This window comes from Pleurodeles waltl, chromosome 10 (genome assembly GCF_031143425.1).
Source record: "Pleurodeles waltl isolate 20211129_DDA chromosome 10, aPleWal1.hap1.20221129, whole genome shotgun sequence".
Taxonomy (NCBI): domain Eukaryota; kingdom Metazoa; phylum Chordata; class Amphibia; order Caudata; family Salamandridae; genus Pleurodeles; species Pleurodeles waltl.
The window spans coordinates 744,247,734-744,275,162 of NC_090449.1; the positions used below are offsets into that span (position 1 = coordinate 744,247,734).

General features: G+C 41.6%; 1 protein-coding gene across 5 annotated transcripts in view; it reads left to right on the top strand.

Moving 5' to 3' along the window:
- Positions 1 to 26,666, top strand: part of MPP7 (MAGUK p55 scaffold protein 7) — a 1,064,688-nt gene extending 1,038,022 nt beyond the window's left edge. For all 5 annotated transcript variants that reach the window (XM_069211307.1, XM_069211311.1, XM_069211312.1 and 2 more), the window contains 2 exons: positions 2,519 to 2,662; positions 20,653 to 26,666. In XM_069211307.1, coding sequence (XP_069067408.1) covers positions 2,519 to 2,662; positions 20,653 to 20,832 — 324 coding nt within the window. In that variant the 3' untranslated portion in view covers positions 20,833 to 26,666. The remainder of the gene's footprint in view (positions 1 to 2,518; positions 2,663 to 20,652) is intronic.
- The last annotated feature ends 763 nt before the right edge of the window (positions 26,667 to 27,429 follow it).

A 27,429-nucleotide genomic window follows, 5' to 3' on the forward strand; every position in this document is an offset into this window, starting at 1 on the left:
TTTTGGCCTCGTTTGATGAATCACCATGAAACTTTTCCAAAAGATGCTACTTTTTGACTAGTTAATGCAAGGAAACTTTGGGTGTTATTTATCAAGTGGGGCTGAAAAAAGGGAGTCCCAAAACACAAAATCCCCATGCTTTTTCCATAGACTTTCTTTAGACAGGGCTACAGCAAAAACTGCTGAAAGGAATTACACCAAATTTAACAGGAAGCTAGATCTTGGTATGCAGATTGTGATTTTGAGATTTGGTTCAGTAGTTTCTGAGAAATGAAAGTTAGCCATATTATTTTTAATCTGGACGGTTGGGTCCGCAAGAGGCTTGAGAGACCCTTGCAGGAGTGGCAGTTTAAAAATTGAATATTCTGATTGGTCCAGGGAGCTTCCCCCACCTATTCCCCCCCCTGAGCTATTTCACTCCCACGGAGTCAGCCTCACGCTGAAGCAAGCTCTGATTGGATGTCAGCAACATCAGAAAAAGGTTGCTTGCAGCCATTACAGGACTTGCTTTACCTGACTTAAACTTGTAAAAAACAAAAGATTTAAGAGAACAGGGTAGGGATACTCCATGGGAGGACCCATAAAGGACCTCTCAGACCAAAAGCAAAAAAAAAAAAAATCAGGAAAAATTGCCACGATCCAGCAGGCCTCACGCAGGATTGAAAAAAAGAAAGATGGTGGCCAAAGCCACTTTCATATAGTTATAGGCACCGGGGAGCCCACCTCAGAGCTGTATTCAATAAGGGGAGGGGGCCAATGGAAGTCTTAAGGTATAAAGAACTTAACAGAGCACACTGACACCATTGGGGGTCTTTCAGCACTGTAATATGATAGTAGAAGATCCTCTAAACATATATTTGTTTCTGTCTAAAATTGGTTCGTCAGTAAATCATATTTGGGTAAACCCAGTTATTAACATTCAAGAATTTGAGATAACCTAAAGAAATGTGATCTATGCCATCGTGTCACAAAAATAGGTTTACCATGGTATGTTTGTGGGCAGCAAGTGCTTTATTTCGTTATTTCCCTAGGATGAATTTAGGATAGTGTGCGGGTTGAAGTATATTGGATAAGAAGTGTGAATGACAGTCACTGCTTGAATTTCTTTATAAATGGGAAGTATATACTATTAATGTGTTGTATCTAGTAGATTGTCAGTGCGTGTTTACAATCACAGAGGACATTGTGAAATAGCTAGATTTGTATTTTAATGAGGTTTGTTGAAAGGCTATTATAGGTTTATGCCAGTCATTTTAATTTAGTTTCAGATGTAAGATACTACTTGTGAGGATTTTTTTATGTTTCAAAAATTAAATCAAATAGGTATTAACATTTTTTTGCAGTCAAAGTGCCTCTGTCTTCGGTGTGTACGGACTACTGTGGATGGAACATTGATCAGTGGGGAGATGGTCCTGGGAGGTGATGGGGCATTGGTAATATTGTTTTGTGTGGATGGTAGTGTGATAAAATGAGCGTCACTTCAGAGGAGTCTTTAGTAAGTTGGTGGGTAGAGAATAAGGTGTTCCATGGCAATACAGAGCTGAGGTGACGGTGGTGTGTGGCAGCATGAAGTTATTACATATGACTATCAAAAATCTGATCTGCGATGGCAGCTTTTTAGTGGAGGATCGTGGTGTTGTGGGAGTAGTGGCGCTGTACTTCTATTTTGGTTCTGTAAATGTAGTAGTACAATAATGAGATGTTATTGTGGGAACAGGGGTGATCACATAAAAGTATTTAACGTAAATGCTTTGGTCCTCCTTTATAATGGGATAAAAACAATGAAATAAAACGTGGCCAGTGCAGTTATTAGTGGTTCATGTTGAGTCATACATTTCCTGTAGTGGTTGTTGTGTTAAATGGGCAGATTACCTGTTTTCCATATCCACAGTAGCATTTATCAATACTACGGCAAGCATTTCATTTCTGGATTTTCTAACCAAGGTACTTTTTTTCTCTTTTTAAGTAGTCACACATTAGGAGAAAACTATTTTGGGCGGGTATTCCAAATACTGCAACACATTCCACGTTCAAGACCGGAAGATCTTGTAAATAGTTTGCCCTATAAATTCGTAGCCGGTACAGAGTAGTATGGCGTTTCCTTCTGTTTGCAGACATCTGTTGAGAAATATAATTGCCACCACATTCAAAGAACAGAATGTAAGCTCTGGGCACAGACATACCTGCTGGCTGAGGTAAACTGTGTGCCTGCCAGGATGATCAGACTTTCCAGGGCTGGCACAAAACATGGAAATTACCCAGCCCTTCCTTGCCGCAGAAATACCAGCGTGTGACACATAGATACTATAAGTGTTATTTAAAACATGTGATCTTGCTCTGCTCTTAAGGAATATAGACCTGTCCAGTTTGTGTGTTGTATTTTAGAGCTGTAAATTGTTGCATCATTGAGAATGCTTATGCGAGGATCTGCTATTTGATGTTCAGGAGGAGCTGCCCAAACAAGTATGAATATTGACTCTTGGGTATACTCTAAAGTTGTTCCGTCTCTTTCATTTAGACAATAAAGCATTTGAGGACACAGGAGTTCAAGCCATACGTCATATTTATAAAACCTCCTTCGCTTGATCGCTTGAGAGAGACCAGACGCAACGCTAAGGTCATGTCCACCAGGGATGAGAAGGGTTCCGCTAAGCCGTTTACTGTAAGTATACGTGTATAGAGTCCTGCAGCTGAGGAGCGGAAACTAAACGGGGCCCCCGTTTGCTGGCAGTAGTCCAATCCACATAAAAGCGTTGCTCCAATGTGAACAATGTGTCAGCTGCTTCTGCACACTTTGCCACGCGGCAAGCTATTAACTTTGGATTTTTAATTACTTGCTTTCTAACCCAGCGAGAGTACTCAATTCAAGTTATAAATTCACAGCAGAAGTGCTTAGAATAAGTTTCCTTACAGCTATTCGGGCATTCACTATTACATTTAGCAAGAAAATAAAACGTGGTGTATTTATAATCCTGTAATCAAGGTTCGTTGACGATTAAATGAAGGTGTGCATATTTTGTCACCTGACGTCATCGGATCCGTTGCTACTTGCGGGCAAGACCTACTCTGAGATGGTCCTGCTTACACGAAAATATCTTATTTTTGCTTCTCCGCTGTACTTCCGTTGCTGATATTAAACATTTGCCGTATTGCTGTTATATTCCCTAATGATGCAGATTTTGGTGAAACAAAATAGTTATTCTTTTTGTGAATTAAAAAGAATGAGCCCTGTGTTATAGCCTTAAAATACATTCATTCATTACAACATCTCCTTAATAGGTCTTATGGCAGCTTTTTTTTTATCCTGTTCACATGGGCTCTGTGGGGATTTCCTAAAAATCATTTTGAAGTGGTGTGTTAATAATGGAGAGAGCAAGGGCTTTCACGGATAAAATCCTTTCACATTTGGAAAGGTACGGAGCGTGTTGTCCAAACCGCTTCTTTCACTGAATGCTCTGCACCCTCTGAAATCTTAAAGAATACTGCAGATAGTTCTGGAGAAACAAAAATACATTAACTTGACTTCTACAGGTCACTGCAAACTAATCCTATATCATAATGATACAATTACATACAACTTTAGAACTAGAACAGGCAATGATAGCCTGTGGACCATAGAATGTATGGGAAATGGACTAATAGTTGAGACCACTGTTTTTGTGATGAGGACATTAGCAATGTTTGCATTATGATAGTCTGTTAACTATCCAATTACCGTGCAGCTTACATGTCCCTAGATTTACCGTTTCCCCAAGTATAGGGTGTTATAAAAGGAGTGTGTTTTGTCATTTTAGCAACAAACGAATAATTATTAGTAATGTTTAGATCTCTGCAGCCATGGGTTGTTCTTTATGGTCATGGAAAGACAATTTTTTTGTTTGTTGTGGTCTGCCCCCTTTTTGTGCTTGAGATGCAATTGACTGACGTATGTGTACTCTGTGGATGCTTGGCCCCTCATTACGAGTCTGGCGGTCCTAGGACCGCCAGATTCACGGTGTCGGTCCGGCCTCCCCATTATGACCGTGGTGAAAGCGCCACGGTCGGACCGCTGGCCCTTTTTTGCTGGCAGCCTCAGTCTGCCAGGGCACCGCTGTAAGCAGCGCTGCCCTGGGGATTACGTGTCCCCTCTCTGCTGGCTTTTATATGGCAGTAGCACTGCCATCCCATGGCCAGCCCCATTGCACCGGGTGCTGCGGCACCTGACACACTGCAATGCTTCCACCAGCTCTATTATGAGCCAGAATCAATGTTGTGGGCTGTTTCCCGCTGGACAGAAAATCTGTTTCCGCCCGCCGGCCCAGCAGGAAACTGTTAGTAGCCCTTGTGGCCAGATCACCGCACTGGTGGGTTTCTGACCGCACAGCTTCAGCGGACGGGCGTTTCCATCTGCTGAAGTCGTATTGAGGGCCTTAGTGCGTTTCACAATCAGATGTAGAGGTAAAGGCCGACACAGCAAGTGTTTGCTAGCCATAGATCTATAGCATGCAAATGTCTTATTTTTACACTGTTGCAGTTCAGCATTTCATGTTTTGATACATTACCACATGCATCCAGAGGGTAGGCTATGCCACCATGACATTTAGGTGAAAAGTGTGTGAAGTAACAACTGGATTACTGAGTAAAGTTAGGTGAACATTATCCCTTTCGATGCCCAAGGAAAGCGGTGTACTCAAGCAATGATTACATTCTTAAAAATGAATTAAGGAAAAAGGTCCACCCCTTCCTTTGCTATTTGTCTGGTCCACAGTCATTAAATTATAATCTAATACATGGGAATAGCCGTGTGATGATCAAAGCTCTATCAATGAGACATTTGAACTCAGAGCTTCAGGTGATGGAGCATTCCAGATCCATGTGAAATTGAAAATCACAATAGCAGACTTTGCTGAATTATTAATTACATATGAAAGTGGAGAGCAAACAGCTGCTGACAGATTGGAGGAGCTTCAAATACATTGCAATAAACATGTTTCTTTCCTCTTAAAATTAAAAGCTAAAAGATAAGATTTTGAAAAAGGAGGTGGACAATTAGCTATTGGCTCTGACTCAGCCGAGTCCCCCCCAAAAAGATAAAAACAAAAGAGAAGGGGCCTGGTAGTAATACCCTAACCCCCTAGGCATGGTGCTGGGGCCCCCCAGGGACCTTGCCAAGGCCAAAAAACATTTTTTTCCTGTGAAAATCTCAGAGGATCAGCAAATTGTGGAAATGTTTTTTTTGGGGTTTTTTTAAGTGCAATCTCCTGCACTTGTTTAGGCATTGGCCCCTGGGTGGGTCAGGCCTCGGGGGCAAATACTAAGTTATTTTGTGGAGGGGAGCGCATTCTCCTGCCTCTCAAGGCCATTTACTGCCCCGGGGACCGCCTCCACCCCAAGGCTAGGCCAGTATATGAGGGGAGCCGCACCAACCCACTCCCTGAGCCCTTTAAGATCCTGGGAACCACCACCTTCCCTGGGTCAAGACTCTTTGCTCAAAGGGGGAGAGGGACCACTCGGCTCCCCTCCTAGGCCATTTTTGGCCTGGGAGATCACCACCTCCCGGGACTTATCCAAATTTTGATTGGGAGGGAGGCCACACGGCCCCCTTCCGTGCTGTTTTGGGCCCCAGGGACTACCACCTCCCTGCAGCAGGCCCTTCAAAAACAAAGGAGGGGTGCTGCGTGGCCTCCTCCGGAATCCATTAATAGCCCTGTGGACCACCAACCCATAGGGCCAGCTCCCTATTTTCCGAGGTGCCACATCTCGGGACATAATTGTTTGCTGACACTTGGTGGCAGATTTGTCCACTCCCGCCAAGTGAGAGTCAACAGTAAGTTAACTCCCAGCAGGAGGGGAGCAGCAAAACTGCTGCTGCCCGCTCGGTCCAGAGTTTTCATCTGCGGGTTGGAAAATAGATGAAAGAACTGCTCCTGCACACACGGAGCAGCACTTGTTGCTGTTTTCTGCATGTGGGAGCAATGCTGGCTCTCGCTAGAGGCAAAGAGACGGCAGGTAGTGCGTGGGCATTGAGGCTACCTCTGCAGCCCCCAGAAGTGCACACTGGGTGCCCTGGGTGAGGCCAGGGCACCCAGCAAGAAATGGGTGGGCCCCAGGGGGATGGGCTCCCTTCGGCCAAAATCGGCCTGGGGAGGGGGGGCCATGTGCCCCCCCATCTCTTTGATTGATTTGGCAGGCCCAGTGGGATGTGGTCCCTGGGGCCAAAACCAGCCCCGGGAGGCGGCCAGGTCCCCCCCCCCCCCCATGTAGTAAATGGGTGACTCTGGGGGATTGGGTCCATGGGGCTGTAAATGGCCTGGTGAGGAGGGCTGCGTGCACCCCTTCTGGGTTGCCTACATTTAAGGGGTGGACCCTGTGGCCCTTGCGCTGCTGAAGGCTGTGCGAGGCCTGGTGGTGGGTGTCTGCGTGGGATTGGCTGCAAGGCCCTGCAGCCGACCCACCTCTGCTCATGGCCAAAGTGGGGTTGGGTGCCTATGCCGGATTGGCCACAGGTGCAAGGTGCGGGTTTGGGTTACTATGGGGGGGGGGGGGGGGGAGGGGGTTGTCTGCAGGCCAAAGGCTGTGCACAGGGGATTGAATTAATAGAAGGTAATTAAATATTACTTAACATTAAGGAAACCCTAGAAATTCATTGAAAAAAAACAAAGGTTACAGGGATGTTAAAGTTGGGTTCAGATTTTACATGCACAAATCCATAGAAATTCAACAGTTATAGTTATACTTATCTCAAGAAACTACAACTCCTGCACTAAGGTAACAATTATTCAGGCCCTTGCTATGCACTGCTACTTACATCAGTAATGACATCTTATATGATGTCATTCGTAATATAACTGCAACATTTGCAATAAAATTAGCTATGAGAAAACTGTGCGTATTGGGGGCAGGAGATATAGTTTTGTGAGATAAGTATAACTATAACTGTTGAATTTCTAGGGTTGTGTGATTAAAATCTGTTTCTAACTTTTTAACGTCCCTCTAACCTTTGTTTTTTTTCAGTGAATTTTTAAGGTTTTTTTATTTTTTATTCTATTTCCTAACTATAATGTCCCTGTAATCTGTTTTTTTTTGTGTGGAATATATATATATATATAATTACCTAGTGGCTGTACGCCACTAGTTAGTTAGAAAGTAGTTTCTATACAAATGTTTTTTGACTAGCCTATTTCTTTGACCTCGTCTGATAAATCTTAATGGCATTTTTCCAAAAAGTTCAACGCTCACTTCAGCTGCTGTCTGGGAAGTTTTGAGGTGATCCTTCAAGCAGGGGCCGAGAAAAAAGGGGATCGGGATATGGGGGAGATGCCCAAAACACATTTTCCTATTGGTTTTTCCATAGGGATTTTGAACATGACTACAGCCAGAACTGCTGGCCGGAATTACACCAAGTTTGGCAGAAAGGTATCTCTTAGTCGAGGAGGAACCCTTTGTTATTTGGTTTAATTCTATTCAGTAGTTTGCAAGATATTAAAGGAAAACACACACACACCACACACCACCCACACACAGATCTGATTGGCAGCCAACATTCGAACCAGGAATTGTTGGCAGCCATCTTGGGATTTGGCTTCAGCAAAAGCATTTTATTAAACATTTTAGCTGGAAATTGCTGCAGATCCGTGAATCCAGCAATAATTAAAAAAAAAAAAAAAAAAAGCAAAGCCTCCTGCACTTGTTTTGAAAAGGAGTGGGCTGCACGGCCCCTCTCCTGGGGACCACCACCTCACAGGGCTTTCTTTTTTTTTAAGGGCCATTCTTGGCCCTGGGAACCAACACCTCACTGGGGCAGGCCCTTGAAATTGTAAGAAGTGTGGATCCCCTCCTAGAGCCATATATGGCCCTGGGGACTGCCACCACCCCCAGGGCCAGCTCCTGGTATGTCCAGGGGTGCCCTCCCCTGAGACAGCTGTTTGCACTGACAGCAGGAATTTTGACAGCTCCCCGGGCTGAGATCAGTATGGGGAGTGTGTCTGTGCGGTCCCCCTTCACTAAAATGCTCGGAAATCCTTCATGGAGGTGAATGCATCATTGATCTATTGGAGTGCAATCTGTATGAGACTAACAATTGGGTTCTTTCTTGTTGTCTCCTGGTGAGAACAGAGTCCATGGTTCTCCCTTTAAATTGCTATGGTATGCAAATGTGAAATTCACCTGGAAGCCCCGCCCGCTTGGCTTCATACAGTCCACCTCAGTAGTATGCAAAGGTCTTCCCGCATTTTGCCAGGTTGGTGAACAGCTTACCCAAAGGTCCCCCAGTGCATTTGCTGACGATTTGGGTGGCCCATTCTTGATCCTAAGGCAGTGGTTCCCAACCTTTTGACTTCTGTGGACCCCCACTTTATAATAACTAGAACCTGGGGACCCCAACTGACTCATTATTGGGGTCCGGGGACCCCCCACTAAGTCACTACTGAAAGTTGGGGACCTAATCTGTTAATATTGTTTAATTTTCTAAGCAGTCGCAGACCCCCTGGGGAGGCTTCGTGGACCCCCAGGGGTCCCTAGACCACAGGTTGGGAACCACTGTCCTAAGGAATAGGAGGACATTTCCACAAAACACTGAAGCACTTAACTCATATAGATAATGGAAGGAACCTGGTTTGGTGGAGATTTATGTCTTTGTAGTCTTGTTGGCCTCTCTATAGGAGGATTCATGTTATCACAGAATTCTAGAGTAAGACACGCCAGCAACAATAATGTTACCAAAACACACACAAGGTCACTGGTGACATTGCCTTCTGCTCCAGTACACAGCTGTAGTGTAGAATACATACTGGACATTTACCCAAGGAGAACTCCACTTGGGTAGTTATTTTGTGCAAAATTGTGGACTCTTGTCGGATAAGACGGCAAGTGCAGGAGGCTGGTTTTCTATGTAGTATGCAAAACTAGGCACACTGTGCAGAGAGTCCATGCAACCACACGTTGGTTTACAGAGGTAAAAACTATGCCACCTAATGCTCTAATTTTTATGATAGTTTGGCCGAGCAGTCAGGCCAATGTTGGAGAAGTGCAAATAATTTGTTGTACTCAAAGTATCTATAAATGAAGACACACACTCAAAGGAATAACTTGAGTCCAATTTATAAAAATACTTCCGATTTTAATAAAATGTTTAAGACTAAGCTCATCAGTATCAGGTAAGATCTTTTTAAGTTATGATTTTCAAAGTTTAGCAAAAATAGTCTTTTTGTGTGTAATTACGCACCATAGGAATCAATGGTAGAAAACTTAAAAAAATAAATAAAAAAAAGACATATAAAATCAGGCAATGCTTTTACCAATGTCTCCTTTTGCTCATAGGTTGAGGTCATCGAGAAGTCCTGTGGATCAGCCAGAGGTGTTTGGGCAGTTCCTGGTTTTGGCGGGAAGAGCGGCTAAATAGTCCCTGGAGCTGGTGCAGTATCACTGCGGGGGACCACTTGGAAAAGCAATGCACAGGTCGACTTCAAGGTGAGCCTGATAGGTCCCCTTGGAGTGTAGCAGTCGCCATTGATGGGGGAACCTTACAGCACAGCTGGTTCTTCGGTGCAGGGGCCAGGAAGGCCAGGTGCAGAGCAGATAAATGAGATAGGAGCTGTGCGCATAGGTGCTTTTGGAAGCAGGAGGTCGGTAACTTTGAGGGTCACTTGCAGGTCAGGAGGGTCCTTTTGGAGTTCGGAGTGACTATCCTTTCTGGTGTCTGACGTTGAGTGACCAGTACCTGGGGCTATTGCACAGTTCAGCCACTGGAGATCACAGTGCCACCAAACATGGCACACTTGCAGGTTTTGTCCTCATGGTGGGTTGGTGAAATTTGGTCTGGTTGCAGCATCCGGTTCCTTGGTCAGCAGCCGGTCAGTGAACTGGACTTCACTGGTCTTTTGGTCTTTATTGCAGGGAGATCTTTGGTGATTTCTAAAAGAGTGGAGGTCCTCTGGGGGTTTCTAGAGTCCGTCCGATGTCCGAGCAACCCCTCAGTGGCGATTGTCGAGTCTTGGGTGCAGCAGGCAGAGTTTGACGCCAATTTATTAGTGCAGCAGCATGCAGTTTTAGAGCCTTGGGCCTTTGTCGCTGGTTTTCTTATGCCCTTGAAATCTGAACTGCAGGTCTAGGGGTGCCCTCCAAATACTGCATTTTGTGGGCATTTAGGTGAGTACCTAGTAGTGACCAATGGGTCATCTAGCTTAGGGGGGCTACACCACTAAGTGATCAGTTCCTGTGGGCAGAGGTCACTTCCTTATCCCTGATAGGCTATTTTCCTACCATGCAGATGTAGGAAAAGGAAATGGAGAGGTCACCTCACATGCAACACCTTAGGGGTGGTGCAAGCTGGGCATGGCCTAGCCTCTTGTCCTTTGTGCATTGTCCTGTCATTGATCCTGCCAAAAGTGGAGGTTTGTAATGGTGGTGTCCATCTGCTGCTAGCAGCAAGGCTTGGGGGTTGAGTTTCGAGGGCGGTAAGTCCTTTGAAGCTCATAGGCAGGGCTGTGCGCATTCCTGGAGGAGGAGGAGGTGTAACACCTCTCCCCAGGAAGGACTTTGTTCTCTGGACCCAGAGGGGGACCCCAGAGCTCCAGAATCTTGTCTGGTGGTGGCAGGCTGGTGGTGACTGGTCAGTATCCATGCCAGGGTAGTTAGCTTTTGCCGGGGGAACCTCTAAGGTGGGCCCTGTGTACAGTTTGCAGTGAATCCAATACTGGTACCAATTTGGATTTATCATTCTGAGTTGTTTGATACCCACCAACCCAGTGTGCAGAGTGGCCTTCATGTGGCTCTAAAGCTCGTACTGACCAGTGTCCAGCACATGCACGTTCACTTACTATGCCCCAAGTTTGACAGGGACACATGGGACACATGCAGTATAGTGCACCCTGCCTTAGGGCTGGCTAGAAGGCCTGCTAGTTGGGTGACCTACCTATATTGCATGCAGTGTGTAGTTGACAGGGCACACAGGCTCTGTGCCATATCAGTTTTGCATTTTAGTATTGCACCAGGACACTCAGCCTGCAATGGCAGTGCTGGATGTACTTGAATGTCTGGTCTCTGAGGGTGGCACAATCTGTGCTGCGGCCCTCAGGGACCTATCCTTAGTAACCCATGCCCTGGGTACCGAAGTACCATTTACTAGGGACTTATAGTGGCAGCTAAAGGTTTTGCCAGTTATGACAATATTTTCTATCCGTATACGGGTAAGAACACTGGCACTGGGGGCCTGATTAGCAGGTACATAGTGCACTCCAGCCCAAGTTACATCAGATACCACACAAAAAGTGTGTGTAAGGGGGTACTGCATCACGGAGCCTGTTTTCCACAGCAGGTGAGGTCTCTTATAGCCGAGTCACTCACACAGACACTCACACATCTACTCAGACGCACTCAGACACTCACTCAGTTATAGTTAGCTAATAGACTTTAAAAACTTGTGCCCTCGCCATGCACTGCTAGTTACCCCACATATTACATAACTCATGGCATCTTTGGTAACCTCATTGATGATATCAATGTAACATTTGAAGTTAAATTATTGGGAGGAAAACTGTGCATGGCAGGGGCACAAGTTATAGTTACTTGAGCTAACTATAACTGCTGAATTTCTATGTTTTTGTGTGAATACATTCAGATCCTAACTATAATGTCTCTGTAACCTTTCGTTTTTTAAGTGGTGTATGTGTATTGGTATAGAGGTACAGCGTGGAAGCTCTCCTGCCCCAACTCAAAAAAAAAATATATATATATTTAATATATATAAAGCTATACTTGCCTTATTACATATAGTTACCACGCAGGGCAAATTTTATGAGTTGTAATAGCATACATTCACATACAATGCTTCAGTCATAAATTATAACAGCACCTCATCACTTTATTTCTGCTTTTTTTGTAAAAATAGTAATTCAGTTAACATTCAATGAAGACTAATGGAGGCAGGGACTACAACCCGATGGGACATAATGGTAAAATAAATTAATTTAAAAAAAACAATTTGATTTAATGTAAAAAAAAATATATACATATATAAATGAAAATATTTTATGCTAACCCATGTAAATTAAAAATAAAGTAATTTAAATCAAGCACATCACTTTCTATAATTTCTAGTCATAAAGATTTTGCTTTTGATGTTTTTTTTTTTATTAAACTTAAAATATTATTGTTTAATAAAGACTCTTCCCTTTCTCCTCCTTCAAAAAGGTGTCAGCTCTCTCCATGGCTGACAGCCTATCCGGATTTCTATTATATTATTAGATAGATATTTTCATGTCACCTCTGCCCTACTAATCCCTCTTAAAACTAGATATTTTTTGTCTAGCCACCATAGTTTGCGTTAATTTCTGTGCATGTTTCTTTATTTTTCTGTTAATTTATTAAGATTAGTAATAACCGTATACTTTGTAAAGACATTATCAAAATGATTTTACTTAACTCCCCATCCCCAGTACCACCTCCTACATACTCCTGCTAAAACGGGTATTGTCGGCAGTGGAAACTGGACAGAGCAGATTTGAAGTACTCCTCTTTTGTAATTTTGTGAACTGCGAATCCTCAGATATACTGATTTAGCCTTTTCTGGTTATACTAATGTAATAAGAGAAAGAAAGCTTTATTGAAACATAAGGTTAGACACTTCACAGAACTTCTGCATTTTTATTTTTTGTTGTTGTTGGTTGGCTCTTTAATAGTGTTACCTTAATGGCCTTGTCCTACTCCTGTTGGCTTGTCTGTCTTTTTTAACTTTGTGAATTAGAATCACCATTGTGATCTACTTCAAGATTAATTTTTCATTCTTAGTCCTCTCAGTTTGAATTCTATGAACTATGTTAGTAGCTTCACTTATATGAATTTCCTTCTTCTCTTCCTTCCTTCCTTCTCTTACCTTGAATTTTCTGAAAAGTGGCCAGCATGGCATCACTTCTGTCTGTCTGGCCTAACTAGGCTCCCTTACAGTTCAGCAGACCAGATTTCAGAAGAAAAGTTCCAAGGTTAAGGAAGTGTATATAAATAGGAGAATTGGTTCTTAGTAGTACTGACAATCCTGCAGGTCGGCCATCACCCTGGCTAGGGCCATGGTTCTTGTGGTGTGCACACCCTAAGAGAAGATGTTATTGGAAAATTTAAACCGCTCTATTAATGTTTCTCTTTCCAAGTGTAAAGGACTGAAAGAAAAGTGCTGATTCAAGATTTGTGTTGTCCTCACAGTTTGTTGGGCCAGGAAGATGTTGAGTTGCTTGTTCTCCGGTTTCTTGCTATCCACTTTAGTTGATCGTCAGAAAGAGCAACAGGATGCCTGACACCTTCAATTTGTAAAATACTATGTTTTTGTTACAAGTAGATGGCATGTTGCTTCATCAGCTTCTGATCATATTCTGATTGATTGCACAGTTACAAGATGACAAAAAATATTTAGTAGAAATGCACTTTTTCCTACTGTGAGAGTACACTGTGGTCCTTGTGTTTTTGTAATGTAAACACTACTATAGTGTAGAAACCATAAGGTACATTCAGCATATGTCAACTAAAACTTTACTATTTTGTAGTGTCTAAATGTAAATCTAATTGCTTGAACCTCAACGTCAGTGATTATTTGGATCTAACCAAATCTTAGAAAATATTGCTTATGAATCCCAAACTTGTGAAGTGCCGTCTTCAAATGGGTCACAGTGTTTATTTTTCTAAAATGTATATGTTCATGAAGTAACATAATGCATGACAATGAAATTTTATTTACAATGAACATATATTAGTGTTCTGGATTGTAGCTCTAAAATATTCATAGTTTACTTGATTATTGAGTTTTCAGAGTAAACCACATATTCATGTAAACAGAAATCAAAACACAAGTGGCAGTGCAAATAAAATATATACCAGTAGTTGTATTCGACAGGCACTAAACTTATAAAAGTGTGACCTGCAATTGATTTTCAAATAAATTGAGCTACTGTCCATTCAAGTTGTCCCCAATTACATTGCCTGAGAGACATAATCATAGTTTCATCATCCTACTGAAAATATATCCTGGTGGTTTAGGATGAAATGTGTTAAGGGTTCCTTCAGAAGCATATATCTTGCCTCAGACTTATCACTGTATGAATATCTCCCAGGTGCCAAACTGGCCCAGGTGGCACCATCTAGCCTCAGCCATCACTCTCTGGCCTGAACATAATGACTATAGGGGATTAAAGGCACCAACCGGTGCACTAGTCTCTGTTCCTATTTATCTGCATCTCATCGATGCAGGTCTGTAGCTCTTCTCAGTCCTTCACCTACAATATTCCTCAGCCTTTTGACAGTGACTAGATTAAATGTCTCCTCTTAAGATTTCACAGTTTTAAACCTGATCCAAATATCATAAGAAGTCCTTTTCTGACCCACATGTTGTCTTGAATCTGAGCACATATCCTCAGTATGCAACTCCTGTTCCTTTATGCAACCTTAGGCCATTAGGGAACAGACAGTCGAACTATATTTGACCAAGGCCCACAGGTGTCCTCTGAAGCATCTCCTTTTCCTTCAGGTAAGTCCCCTACCAGGCAGTGATCTCCAGAAGATTTTCCCAGAAAAGCTGTTACATGTAGGAGAAACCCCCTTCTTCCTCGTGGAAAATGTAGAAGTCCCGATACCATTTGGATCCCCAAAAGCATTGTCTGACTCCAAGTTTCTGTCAGAGGGGAATGTGACATTGAAAAAGATGAAACTGGAATTTTAGATTCTGTGGCTGGTTAAATCCTTCCCATTACCCATGTATGATATTTTCAGGATGGTCCTGTTGCCTCCAGCCTCATTACCACCAAAGACATCAGGAAGATTTGGTTACCATGTGGCCAGTGCCATCTACCATGCCAACAGCAATATTGCCATAATATTGGGACTGTCTTTGAAGCTGAAATCATTCAAGTGGCAGAAGAGAAAGTTTGGGCTTGTTTTGATGACAAGTACTATAGGGTCCTAATTTGGTCCTAGAAGAAGAAACATTTTGTGTCATGCTCTGATATTGTTGCTATGTCTGCTGAAGATTATAGCCATGCAGAGGATGATGAATTGGTGACTGATAACATCTGTCCCTTTATAACACAGATCCTCACAGTTTCTGCACTTAGAAAAATGTAAGTGATCTGAATACATTTCAAAAGGGACTATCTCATGGTCTCTTTCAGAAGGAGTGTTCTTTTTTCATTTCAGTAGTACGGAAAGCTGTACAGGCATTGGAGGTCCAGAGAGGCCGAATCTAATATTTTAGCTGAAATCTCCCTGTTTTCCCTGCAGTTTCAGTACTTTTGGAGCCCTTACTGTCTGCCTGGGTAAGCCCTTTTTGGGCCTAACAGTCCACAGGCAAGTTGCTAGATGCTTCAGGCCTGCCCTTCACCATAGTCTATTGGTCCAAGTTCAAACACAACAGCAAATGTACCACACCTTACAGTTTATAGAGGGATCTGGGACATGGCATTACCACAACAGACACAGCTTCAGTCCCCACATGTCCTTTTTCTCTGCTGTCTCAAAACCTCTTTGGTAACTGTCCTGCACCTTCTTATGCCCCCAGCTTCTGGTGGGGAGATGATTTCCCATTATTGAGAGACAATCACAACCTATTACTGTGCCATCCAGCTAATTTATGAGGGCTATGACCTTTTTATTTATTTCTTCTTTCCCCCTCTGCACTGCCCAACCCTTTCCACCCAGGAGTGCTGTCCAATGTATGCTTCTATCTTGGAGGCGGCAGTTCTGGCCCTGCTGAATAAAGGTTCTATAATGCACTGGATTCTAATCTTTTTACTTGTTGATCCCCAAGAAGAACAGAGGTCTGAGTCGCTTCCTTGTCCTTAGCCTCTTTAACATGTTAATTCAGCATGGAAAATTGAAGATGTTGTCCTAGTGCCAAGACTTGCTACCCCTTAATACAGGCAAATGGTTGGCGTCCTTACAATCAATCAAACATTTGTAAAGCACGCTACTCACTCGCTAGGGTCTCAAGGCGCTAAGTGGGGAGGGGAGGACTGCTACTGCTCGAATAGCCAGGTCTTGAGGTGTTTTCGGAAGGCCAGGAGGTCCTGGGTCTGTCGAAGGTGGGCGTGGAGGGTGTTCCAGGTCTTGGCGGCGAGGTAGGAGAAGGATCTGCTGCCGGCTGTAGTTCGATGGATGCGAGGGATGGTGGCGAGGGCTCTTGACCTCCAGAATGCCTATTTATATCTACCAATAGTCCCCATCCACAGATGCTACCTGAGACTCACCTTAGAGTCCCAGGTATAGCAGTTCATGCTCCTCTCATTTGGACTTGTGACCTCAGTTGTAGCGGTTTCACTGCAGATGTCTGGAGTAAAAATATTTCCGTACTTGGATGAGTCACTGCTGATGGTGGGATTTCTGTTATTGGTCATGGCACAGCTTCAGCAGACTTTGACCTCTCTCTGTGACTTGGGCTTCTCATTCAAATTCTCAGAAGTTTTATCTTGCCCGGCACAGATACTTATGTTCATAGGGACAGGTGATGGATGTGAATCACGGAAGGATCTTCCTCCTTCTCAGAGTATTATGACTATTTGGTAAATTATACCGATGTTTGTAGCATAGTCTCAGATCTTGGTTCTGCAAGTCCTTCGCCTGCTGTATTTAATGGCCATGTGCATCCTGTTGGTGCCACATACCAGATGTTGAATGAGAGCCCTAAAGAGGGATCTGGAAAAAAAACATGGCTCCTAAATCGTGGAAGCATCTCAGCTTGGTGCAAATCTTCAAGCCAGACTTCCAAGAAAAGCCCTGCTGAATGTGCCCCTCCACTCCGTTGCTGGGCTGCCCTTCAGCCCTTCACTGTTGTAGTCTACCCTGGTCATAGACTCTTCCTCTTCCCATCTGGGTGACATCACAGTGCAGCCCTTTGCTCCACATAAGAGCAACATCAACATGTAAATATGATGGTGCTACAGGCAGTTCATATTGCCAGGTTGGCCTTTCTCTCTTCCTTTTCAGGAACCATCATTTAGATTCAGACAATGGCACCACTGTTCATTCCATCAAGAGAGAGAGTAGTGTGGGGTCAAGGCCCTGTGCTGGGGGAGATTCAGCCATGCCACTGGGATCATCGAGGGATATTTTTCTAAAAGTGGCAAGCCTTGTAGGCTCCTTCAACATGAGTGGGTGTTCAGTCAGCTCTCTCCTTGAGTGGGAACTCATCCCGAAAAGAAGGACGTAAGATTCTCCATACTGGGGTGCTCATGCATGGATCTATTCACCATGATCCAGAACAGTAATTATCCTTAGATTTGTGCTGTACATGTTTCTCTCCATTTTTTGCTGGAGATGCCTTCTGGTGCAGTTCGTCACAGGTCCTCTTCTCGTGATTGTTTCTATCAAGAGTCCTGCAGAAGGTGCAGGAAAATCAAGCAAGACTGATCAGCCCGGACTTAGCAAGGAAGGTTTGGTACGTCAGTCTGTTGGTATTCAACAGTTGCACTCTCGTCCTGTCCCACTCAGTGTGGCCCCATTATCACAGCAGGATCTTTAGGCACTCCACTCCTTTTCCCAAACATTGTGCTGCATGAGTCAAAATTGGGCAGCACCAGATTTCAACCTTTTTCTTAACATCTCAAACGGCAGACTTCATCTTGGTTACCAGAAAACTTGCCACAAAATCCATTTATCCATGTCAGTTTGTTCAGTGGTGAAAATAAAAAAGGTCTGAAAACCATTCATTCACACCTTTCCAAACTTTTATGCTTCTCTCTTTCTCTTGCCAAGCTGAGCCTAACGGTGGCTATTCTTCTACAGGTGTACTCTCTTAACAGCCTTCTTTGTTTAAGTCACCGTTTACAGTGCATTTTCTCAAAGGTTTACTTTTTCTCTCACTCTGTTCATTTTTCCTCAGTGAGATTTTAATCTTGTGTTCACTTTTCTTGTGGCATCTCCATTTCTTCAGATGCACAGTTGCTTGGTTTGACATCTGAAACTGTCTTTTTGGTGGCAATGAATTTACCCTGTAACAGTATTCTACCAGGATAAAGTGGTTCTTCATACCTGCCTACTTTTTTTTCTAAAGTGAATCCTGCTTTTCACATAGGTCAATCCGTTATCCTTCCATCTTTCCTCCATCCACTTCATACCACCAAAGAGTAGCTGCTGTTGCAAAGTCAGGACCTCAGGTGTGTGATATTCTACTACATCAGCTGCACTCAACAGGACAAAGTGGATGATCAGCTCTTTGTAGGCTTCTCAGGAGGTAAAAAAGAGCAAAGCAGTGAACAAATGCACCATTTCGCATTTAGTTGTCTTTTGCTTTAGGATTGATTCTCTTTACTTACTCCCCCTCTCCACATTCCTCTAGAAGACACAGGAAAAGTATTGTATTTAGAACTGACATGACACCTGCCCTAGAGTTGGCACCTTAAATACTCCGAAGTAATCACTTTCTGGGTAGACAGAGTTGTGGTTGCGTCTGTATGATGCAATATGGCAATGGAGTAGAGCAATTACTGTCAAAAGTTTCTGGATCCAGGGTGTTGCCTGGAAGATATTCACAAAGTGGGCAATCTGTAGAAAGATAATGTATCCACCAGAAATGTTATTAGGTTGCTGAAAGTAACTTTATCTGTCTGATGCTTTGTAACCTTTGCAAGTCAAAGATAGACAATTCTTTCCATTACTGGATATTTAATGAACAGAAATATGGGTTACTTTCTCTTATGAAAAGGTGAAGCTCTGGAATTCACCATATCTTCCATGTGGATCCTCGGTTAGTGTAGTTGTATCGCCTTTCCAGAAAACAATAAAGGATTACTCATGATGCTTAATTCACTTTTCTCTTCTTGGGACTCAAGACCACACAGTAGTTATCGTCCAGAGGGCCCTCAAATAGGGTGTTAATCAAGACTCATTATACAGCCACCTGTCGCTGCGAGGGAAGCCTTCATATCTTCTTCTGTTCTCTTAGCTTTTTTCAAACCGTAAAAAATAAAAATGTAGATGTTTGAGGATACAAATGGAGTATGTGTCTTCTCTTTATGGTCAAAAGACTATAGATGGTGACAATTTTAGCAAACTCCTTCCTATTACCACCCAGCCTATTGCCTGATGCATGAGCTAGTATGACCCAAACTAAGGGTGTACAGTTCCGCTTCATGTAATTGCCACACCACCCACCTCTGCCAGGCCAGTCACACTAATTGGTTAAAGTTGTGGGAGGATAACCTATTACTTTATTGATGACCTCCATCAGGATCAAAAAGAGTTAGTAAAACGCTCCTTAGACTTCCTATGTTCCATGTATGCACGTCCCAAGGAATCGTACGTTGCTTTCACTAGGATTGGGTTGGTGTGTGAGCAGTATTATTCGACCATCTAAAAGTATGCATGATATTGAGCTAAATCAGCTGAAGAAACTTCTGAGGGGGAACAAAGAAAGCAAAGGAGATTTCACCTTAGCTTTATGTTCCTGTCGGGCCACACTTGGGACCGCCAGCCCTTCCTAGTAAAATATTCATCATTTGTTGCATTGTTCTTGGTGCTTTGTTGTTTTTCTGTCCATAAAGGCCCTCTGCGCCACCCTTTGCCTGGCATCAGTAAAATCGTTTAAGGGAGTGATGCTATCCTAAGGGTAAAATTAGCGTTTTCCAAATGCTAGATTTAAGAACAAAATGTCCCTGTCTTGACAGTTCAATGAATTCTAGATTCAATGTTGATAACAAATAAGGTACAAATTGGGGCATACACTTATGAAATCGCATTGCGCAAGTCCTAACTAGGTACGTCAGTGAGCTATGACTGCCAATATTCAAGTGACCGTCATTGCAGCAAAAAGTAACAGTTTGCCTGGTTGAGCATACCTCTAGAAGACAGAAAATAAGTTAATTGTCATCTGAAGAAATTAGGAAGTGAGAAACAAGAGGAAGGTGTTATGTAATTAGGTCATAGGCAAGCTTGCAACAAGTGTATAGGAAAAGACATTGGGAGGGGAACTAATAGTAGAGTAAAGATCGTGTGTTTTCTAGAACACGGAGAAGTACAGAAAATCAGCAAGGCTCCAAAATTTGGGGAACCGGTAAAAGAAAAATGAGGAGAATTTAGAGCATATCTAGCCCAGAAGCAAGCATGAAGAGGAGATATCCGTTATGGAAGATCAAGATATATCTTAAGCCGTGATTCAAATAATGTGTAATGTTAAGGCCTGTATAGAAAAAATGCCTTTAAAATCGAAAGGATTTCACTTCCTTCTTAACAATTGCAAGACAGGCGGTGGTGTGCAGAGCCGGTGGAAGTAATTTCCAAATTATTGTAGCACTGCCAGAGAACAATTGAGACATAGAGCACTTTTCTTAAAGGTCAGTGGGTTTGCAGCAAAGGGAGAGAAGCGGGAGGTGGGAAGATAATGGTGAAAATGACCAACTGGAATACGTTTTCTGCTGCAGCATATGCTTTTCACATCTATTTTTACTTCCCAGGTCATCGTCCTAAAAGCTGCATTAGCACTTCATGCTGAACCATCGTCTTGTTCTTAACGTGTTTGAGTTGCTGTGGTTGTGTCTTTCATTGTTTTTATATTGTTAGACAATTATGCCTACGGAAAAATAATTAGGCCGTGTAGTATAAATGGACACATCACATAAGTCAACTCATGGCAGGATTTAAAGGAAGCATCCTGACTAATTTGAAATTTTCAATGACTGTCTTTATCTTTTGTCTTTTGTGCAGGAGGATGATTTTCAAGAAATGGTGAAGTCTGCCCAGCTGATTGAAAGTCAGTACAATCATCTATTCGATCAGGTCATAGTAAATGATGACCTAACTGCAGCTTACAATGAGCTGAAAATGACCTTGGACAGGCTTGAAACTGACACTTTCTGGGTACCAGTGAGCTGGCTGCATTCCTAGCATAGAAGGAGGTTCGCAGCCTTCACAATCTATTCCTAGTAGGGTGCATGATTAGAGTTAACCTAGGTGCCATTTTGTTGGTGGGATTTTGGTTCTGTTTTGTTTACCTTGAGAGTTGAAGAGCAGTTGGTCTAATTGACCCTTCTTTTGAAATAATCATATTTAGCCCACTATGAATAAGATAGTGTGTTGGATCAAACTCTCATTAGGTTTCACAGAATAGGCAATGGGATCTGTGGAAACTTTGAGAGAGCAGTAGTAGCAACAACCTCAAATGATGTGAATGGTTGGCTCTATTGGAAGAGGTGGACCAACTGACAGTTAAGTAGCTGGAATGCTCTGACGGTTACTGAAAGGCGCAAGTCAAGATCTACAGGATGCTGTGAAAGTGCTACAAACTTGGCATCGTGAGTGATTCTTAATATAGGCTTTGCAGGACTCTGGGAAGTGGACTGCAGATGCAGTGTTTTAATGAGCTGCTTCGAGTTTTGGATATTGAATGAAGGTGACTCTTCTATTCAACATGGCAGCAACAAGGCTTATGACCAGAATCTGCCAACTTAGAAATTTGTAGACATCAAATCAAAATGATTTATTTAGAGGTACCATGCTTTCTTTTGTGTTTTAGATAGAACTGAGCTTGTTTTGAATATGAAAGCTTTGTTTCAGAACATGTTGCGGGTAGAGAAATACTGCTCAAAAAGCAAAGCATCAAAGACACGCATTTATCATGGCCGAAGATATGCATGCACTGTTACCATTTATAATGTCTGTTCCTTGGCCTGTGTGGAGATTCTCCAATGTTGTGTTTTTTCAAAATCCATAGTTTGTATTTTACATGTTTGTAGTTCCGCCCTAGCTGATCTGTATTACTTTGTTGGACACGCACCTGACATGCGGATGTGTTGGGAATCACGTGTGTAGTCCATTCTTCCCCTGGGGTTCGTGGTATACCCATAAGGTAGTGGTGCATGTGTAGATTTTATTTTTTTTATTTAAAAAAAAAAAAAGCCCAAAAAGGGAGCATTTTTTTGAGAGGCCGTTTTTCGTGATTAATCAGTGAGCTCATGACAGGTTGTTTCAGATGCTCATTGAAAGAAGCATATATTCAGATTTCGCTGCTTTGATTAAGGAACGCAGGAATAGTGATTTCAAAGCATGTACCACTGGGTGTGTTCATAACAATTATTGTTCTTAAATAAAACACCCAACATCAAATCGGCCTCCGTGAAGTGCAGTGAGAAACATTTTGCTATTTTAAAAAGACCTTCATGCGAACTAAACCAAGAGACACCCTTTCCTTATGCGAAAGACATTAACACATGTTGGACATTACAATGGCAAGGATAATGGATGTTAATAGTTTGACTGTTACTACAGTGGACGTTTGTCTCAATGACTGCATAATGAACATGTTATGAGAATTTCCTGGAACTAAAACTGGAATATTGCTCTCAACGATGTGTGATATATAGTTTTTTAAAGTGTTTTTTTCCCATTAAATCGTGCTTTGTGGCAAGGCTTGTCGAACTCATTGCGGTACAACTTCCGTATAACCTCAGTATATTCAATGCAAATGCACTGATGCGCAAAGTAAAGTTATTGCCTGCGTTTTATCGTTAGCTACCGAGAGGGCGTGCAGTGCAAGTGTTTTAAAGAAGTTTTGTTCTATGTATAATATTTGTAAAATTCATACTATCGGTAATCTTTGCTTGCAGTTTATACATTGTGTTAGAAAGTGTTCACTAAAGCCCACCAGATCTGTTGCCTTCACACAGGAAGCTTAATTACTTGTAAGGGGAATTTAACTTTTGTGACTTTAAAAGAGAGGAGAATGTAGTGAAACCTTATTTCTTTGGAAAGTGGTTGAAAAGGGACACCGATTTTTTTGGGAGTTCTTATCAATATGCTCATTTTAGAAATACTGATTGTAAGGTAAATGTACATTCAGTATATGAATGTGTAAATGATTCACAACATTCCATGTAGATATACTATATATATATTGTATTTAAATTAAAGGTAAGCCAACAGTGAGCTTTTGTGCATCTTAAATGCATATTCGGTCACTGTATATGTTTTAGACAACTACAGTAAAAAGAAGCAACATTACATAATTCTTTTCAAGGACATGTACTGTTAAATGCTGGATCTAAAAGCTTCTTCTGACATGATAGGTCAGTTACTTAAGAACTCTTATTGGTCATCCCATCTGCAGGCCACCCTCTGGACTGTTATCATTTATGTTCAGTTCCATCATTGGACTAAATCCCTGATCATCTGGGTTTCATATATACATTACTTTTGAAAAAGTATATGTCTAAGGAGGCCGGTTCCAATTCATCCGTCAAATAGTATTTTCATTAGACGACATGTGAAGGATAGTTTCACACTCTGTGCTGAAAAACACATTCACTGGTCAGGAAACTTGTCTAAAAATTCATCCCCCTAGAAACATCTTGCTAGGTCTATAAAGTGGGGTTGACTAATACATCTGTCTCGTATATGTAATTCATTTACAGTCCTAAATTGAGAATAAAATGTCATTCTAAAATGTAATTCCTGCTCATGCAAAATGCTCCCAGTGTATTTTTATAGGTGATTGGATATGCAAAGACACAAATTAATCTTCTGTTGGCACAGTTTTTTTTTTCTAAAAAGATGAATAATTCTGGATAAGCAGAACACCAACACAGCAGAAAACCATGGTGGAAGGATTGGGGTAATGCTAAACCTCTTTGTTTTGTCATACGGTTAGTCAGTCATGGTGTACACTGCAGTAAAGCCCTTAGTAGCATGCTCACATGCGCCTTGGTGCTCAATTTAAAGTGCCTGATGGAAGCAAAACTCTGCCTCCCGACTACCCAGGCAGCCACCTCATATACATTTCGGGCCACAACGTGGGTCTGCCAGGTAGATAAATTCCACAGTAGGGGGCTCCTAGTCCTGTACACAGGAGGACCAGTGATTCAACCATGGTCATGGATGTGTATCTTAGAAGGTGAAGGAATAGAACCAATGTTGCCCATTGATCCCTCACAGCCTAGAGGGGCACAAAGGGCACTGCTCAGTACCAACATCTAGGCTTTTATAGCCATCTTTTAATGGAGCATTAGTTTCTGCTTCCTAATGAGAGAGCTGCTGGGTAAGTATTGGGAAGAAGAGCCGGACATAGCTCTAGGCACCTCTAGATGGACCTTAGCCTGGGTGGGATAATAATTGGCACTTACAACCTCCTTTAGCCCAAAATTGAAGGCGGCTGGAAGTTAAGCTTTCGCAAACCATTTTTGCACTATCTTTGTGTCCTTATTTAGGTATTTCCAAACCACTAAAAGCAGTCACCTATGGCCTACTGATTTTTGCCATGGATTTGCATTTCTGGCTCGTACTGAACAGTTAACAGCACATCATATTTAATCAGTTGAGAAGCAGCAGCTAAGAACATTCCAAATCAACCAGGAAATAATGTGCTGTCGATGTTGTAATGAGTGGCCGAGCAGTGAAAAACGTCACACATGGTGGAAGCCATTGGTCTTTTGAGGCTGTCATATGTGGTACAATAAGTCTCCAGAAGCTGCTTGTGCGGCAGATAACTCCCCATATGCGATAACTACTGTGGTTTAAAAATGATCAGAGAGCCACTGTTAAAAACACTTAATTATAAGATTAAATATTAAATTTTTTGTTTGTTCTAATTTTGTACGCTGTGTGGATAATGTTTGCAAATCGTTTTAAGTTTGAAGATTCATCACGATGTGATATGCTGTTTCTAGATAATTCTATGTATCTTTACTTTTTAATAAGGGTATTTTATTGTATTGTAATTTGCTGTGTATTATAGTTGGGCACATGCTATTAATGTTTTGTACTATTGTATTCCACGCCAAACTTGAATTCACTGTCAGTTCATTGGTTGATGCCATTTTTTAATACAGGAATTTATCTTGTTACACATAATAAATTATTGACTTTCCACATTCCTTACTACAGAAGTGACTGTTTTGTTACTATACTGCAGTATACAGGAACACAGGAAAAAGAGTTGTTAAGGGCATAGACAGTAGGTCCACGAAGCTAAACATGAATGCCACCTTTGCTTGAACTTGAGAAAGCAGGTAGTGATCCTTCTTCCTACTTCCTACTCAAGCCGTGAATATTCTTTCAAAGTAGTGGTGTTTATTGAAAGAACTACATCTGCTAAAGCGCACTAGTAGGTCGACTATTGTCAGATGTCGAGTGCAGCTGTTATTGCAAATAAATGTTTTTCTTCATTAGAACATTACACCCCAAAACGTTATTGTACTAACAATAGATCCTTTTGAGTCTATTTTTTCATGTTTTCCGTAGCCATTAGACTACATATGCTGAAGTTTTCCAGATTAGTTTCTAAACTCACTTAGTTTTCAAAGGGTTGGTGTGTGGTATAAATACGTAATGTAATTTTCTTAAATCTTCGCAAGTTTGTGTGTGTGAAAAAGAGTTATGTATACAAGGAAATAAGCATTTGTGGTGAAAAGAAAGTTAACTTGTAAGATTTAGGCCAATCACTTCTTGCTTAGTTGTACACGATAATTTATTTGTCTGAGATAGCTATTTTTTGCCAGTGCTAGCAAGCTTAATTTTAACCTGTAGATGTTATACATCTATCTATTGAGCGCTTGATAAGAGAAAAGATAATGAAAATTACACCAGGATAACAGTGCAGAAAAACAATAGAACGTTGATCAAATTTGAGTGTCTGTGACTATTTCTGTACTCTACCCAATGAACATTGAACACAATAATATCAGCAGAGTGAGGAAGGTGTCATGCAAAGAGGCACACGGCGGCGCATCACAGATGTATGCTATAAGGTGTAGCATTATGTAGACGAAGACTTTGAAAAAACTGTCTGCTGCAATGCCAAATAATACATGGTACCACCCATTTTTTCAGCACAAGAAAATAATCAGTGCTGGAGAAAAGCTTTCCCAGTGCTGTCCCCAGTGCAATACCTAATCCTATATATTTACTTGAAATATTAGCAATTTCACACTATGTTCTTCAGAATGTGCTGTCATGATAAAACTGCACCAGTAACAGTTTTTGAACAATGTAAACTTTACCTTCTCACTAATGCAAGAATAGAGAATATATGTTAAGTGAATCAGATTCATATGAAAAAGTAAGACCTATACCATCAAATAAAAAACAAAATGTTATGTACTGTGGATTGCTTAATGATTAAACGCATCTACATATCTTGGTTATCCAAAGTCATCATTTAAATAATCCTTCTGTCTTGGGCATTCTGTTTGTATGTCTTGTTCTCCATCCCTAGCACTCTGTTTAATGTTTTCAGTTCCCCGAAATGTAAATGTGTCTGGATGATGTTTTGTATCCTTAACACTATCACAAGGTCTTTAAAAAATGTACTTGTCCTGATAGTATGTCGCCACATGCTTAGATTAAATCACTCTGAAATCTTTGCTTTAGAGAACACTGGTTCAGAGTTATGAAATCTTAACTCATGATTACTCTTTTATTATTAGGGCTGGTGCAAAAGTCTTCTATTATCTTTTCATTACTCATAATTTAATTTAAACATCTAAAATTTCAGGTTTTATTAGTTGTGAGGAATGCCTATTTCTTGTATTTATTTCTTGGCTAATGCATCCTTTACATTGTGACCTCTTTGGTAAGCAAAGAGAGGAGGAGCAGTGATGTGAGGTATAAGTGTTGAGTCTAAGGTGAATGTGTTTTTTTTGTTTGTTTTTTTGTTTTTTAACCACACTAGATGTTAAAAGCAGTCACAAAAGGAACATCTTTGTTATTAAAGGGTTGTTGTTTACCTTCTTGTTAGTCTGTGTCCTCATTATTTCTAAAGCCTTGCTATTGTCATCTGTCATAGTAAATTAATCCTGAGTCTCCGATGAAGTGAATGTTTTCACCAACATATACACACACACACACACATATATCTACATAGACTGTACCATTTTAAACAAAATCCAACGCTTATGCCCTTCTCTTTGTTTATGTGGATCTAGCCTTACTATCCAGTTATATATCCATCCAGAGAAAATTTCAATATTCTTGACCAGGATAACTTCATATCCTGTTAAAAGAAATACATTCTTTGTCTGACGTTGGCACTCAGGCTATAATTTGTATAATCTTTAAACCCCCTTGTGCTACGGATATAAATTAATTCACATGCCTACCTTGGTCCATCCGAACTACTTCAAATATAATTTTTAATTCAGGAGATATGTTTGGGAAAGGAGAATAAGGCCATTGCAACTTCCTGCTACGCTTTTGAAAACTACCTTGTTTCACTAACATTGTAAAGTTGTCAAACCTTCTGTACTTTGTTTGTCATTGCTTAAAAACATTCAACAGTCCAAAATATAAATCCACACTGGTAGATTGAAAATTGATTTGTGTTTGGGAATAAGCAAAAATGGTATAAATGCATGTGAGATTCACTCGAGGAGCAAACTGTTGATTGGACATGGCCAGGGACATCACAACCCAGGATTGATGACTGAAATTACTCATCCTAATCTGTCTCTACATGCTCCTGAAAATTGTAGTTACATTTTGAAAATCAAAACT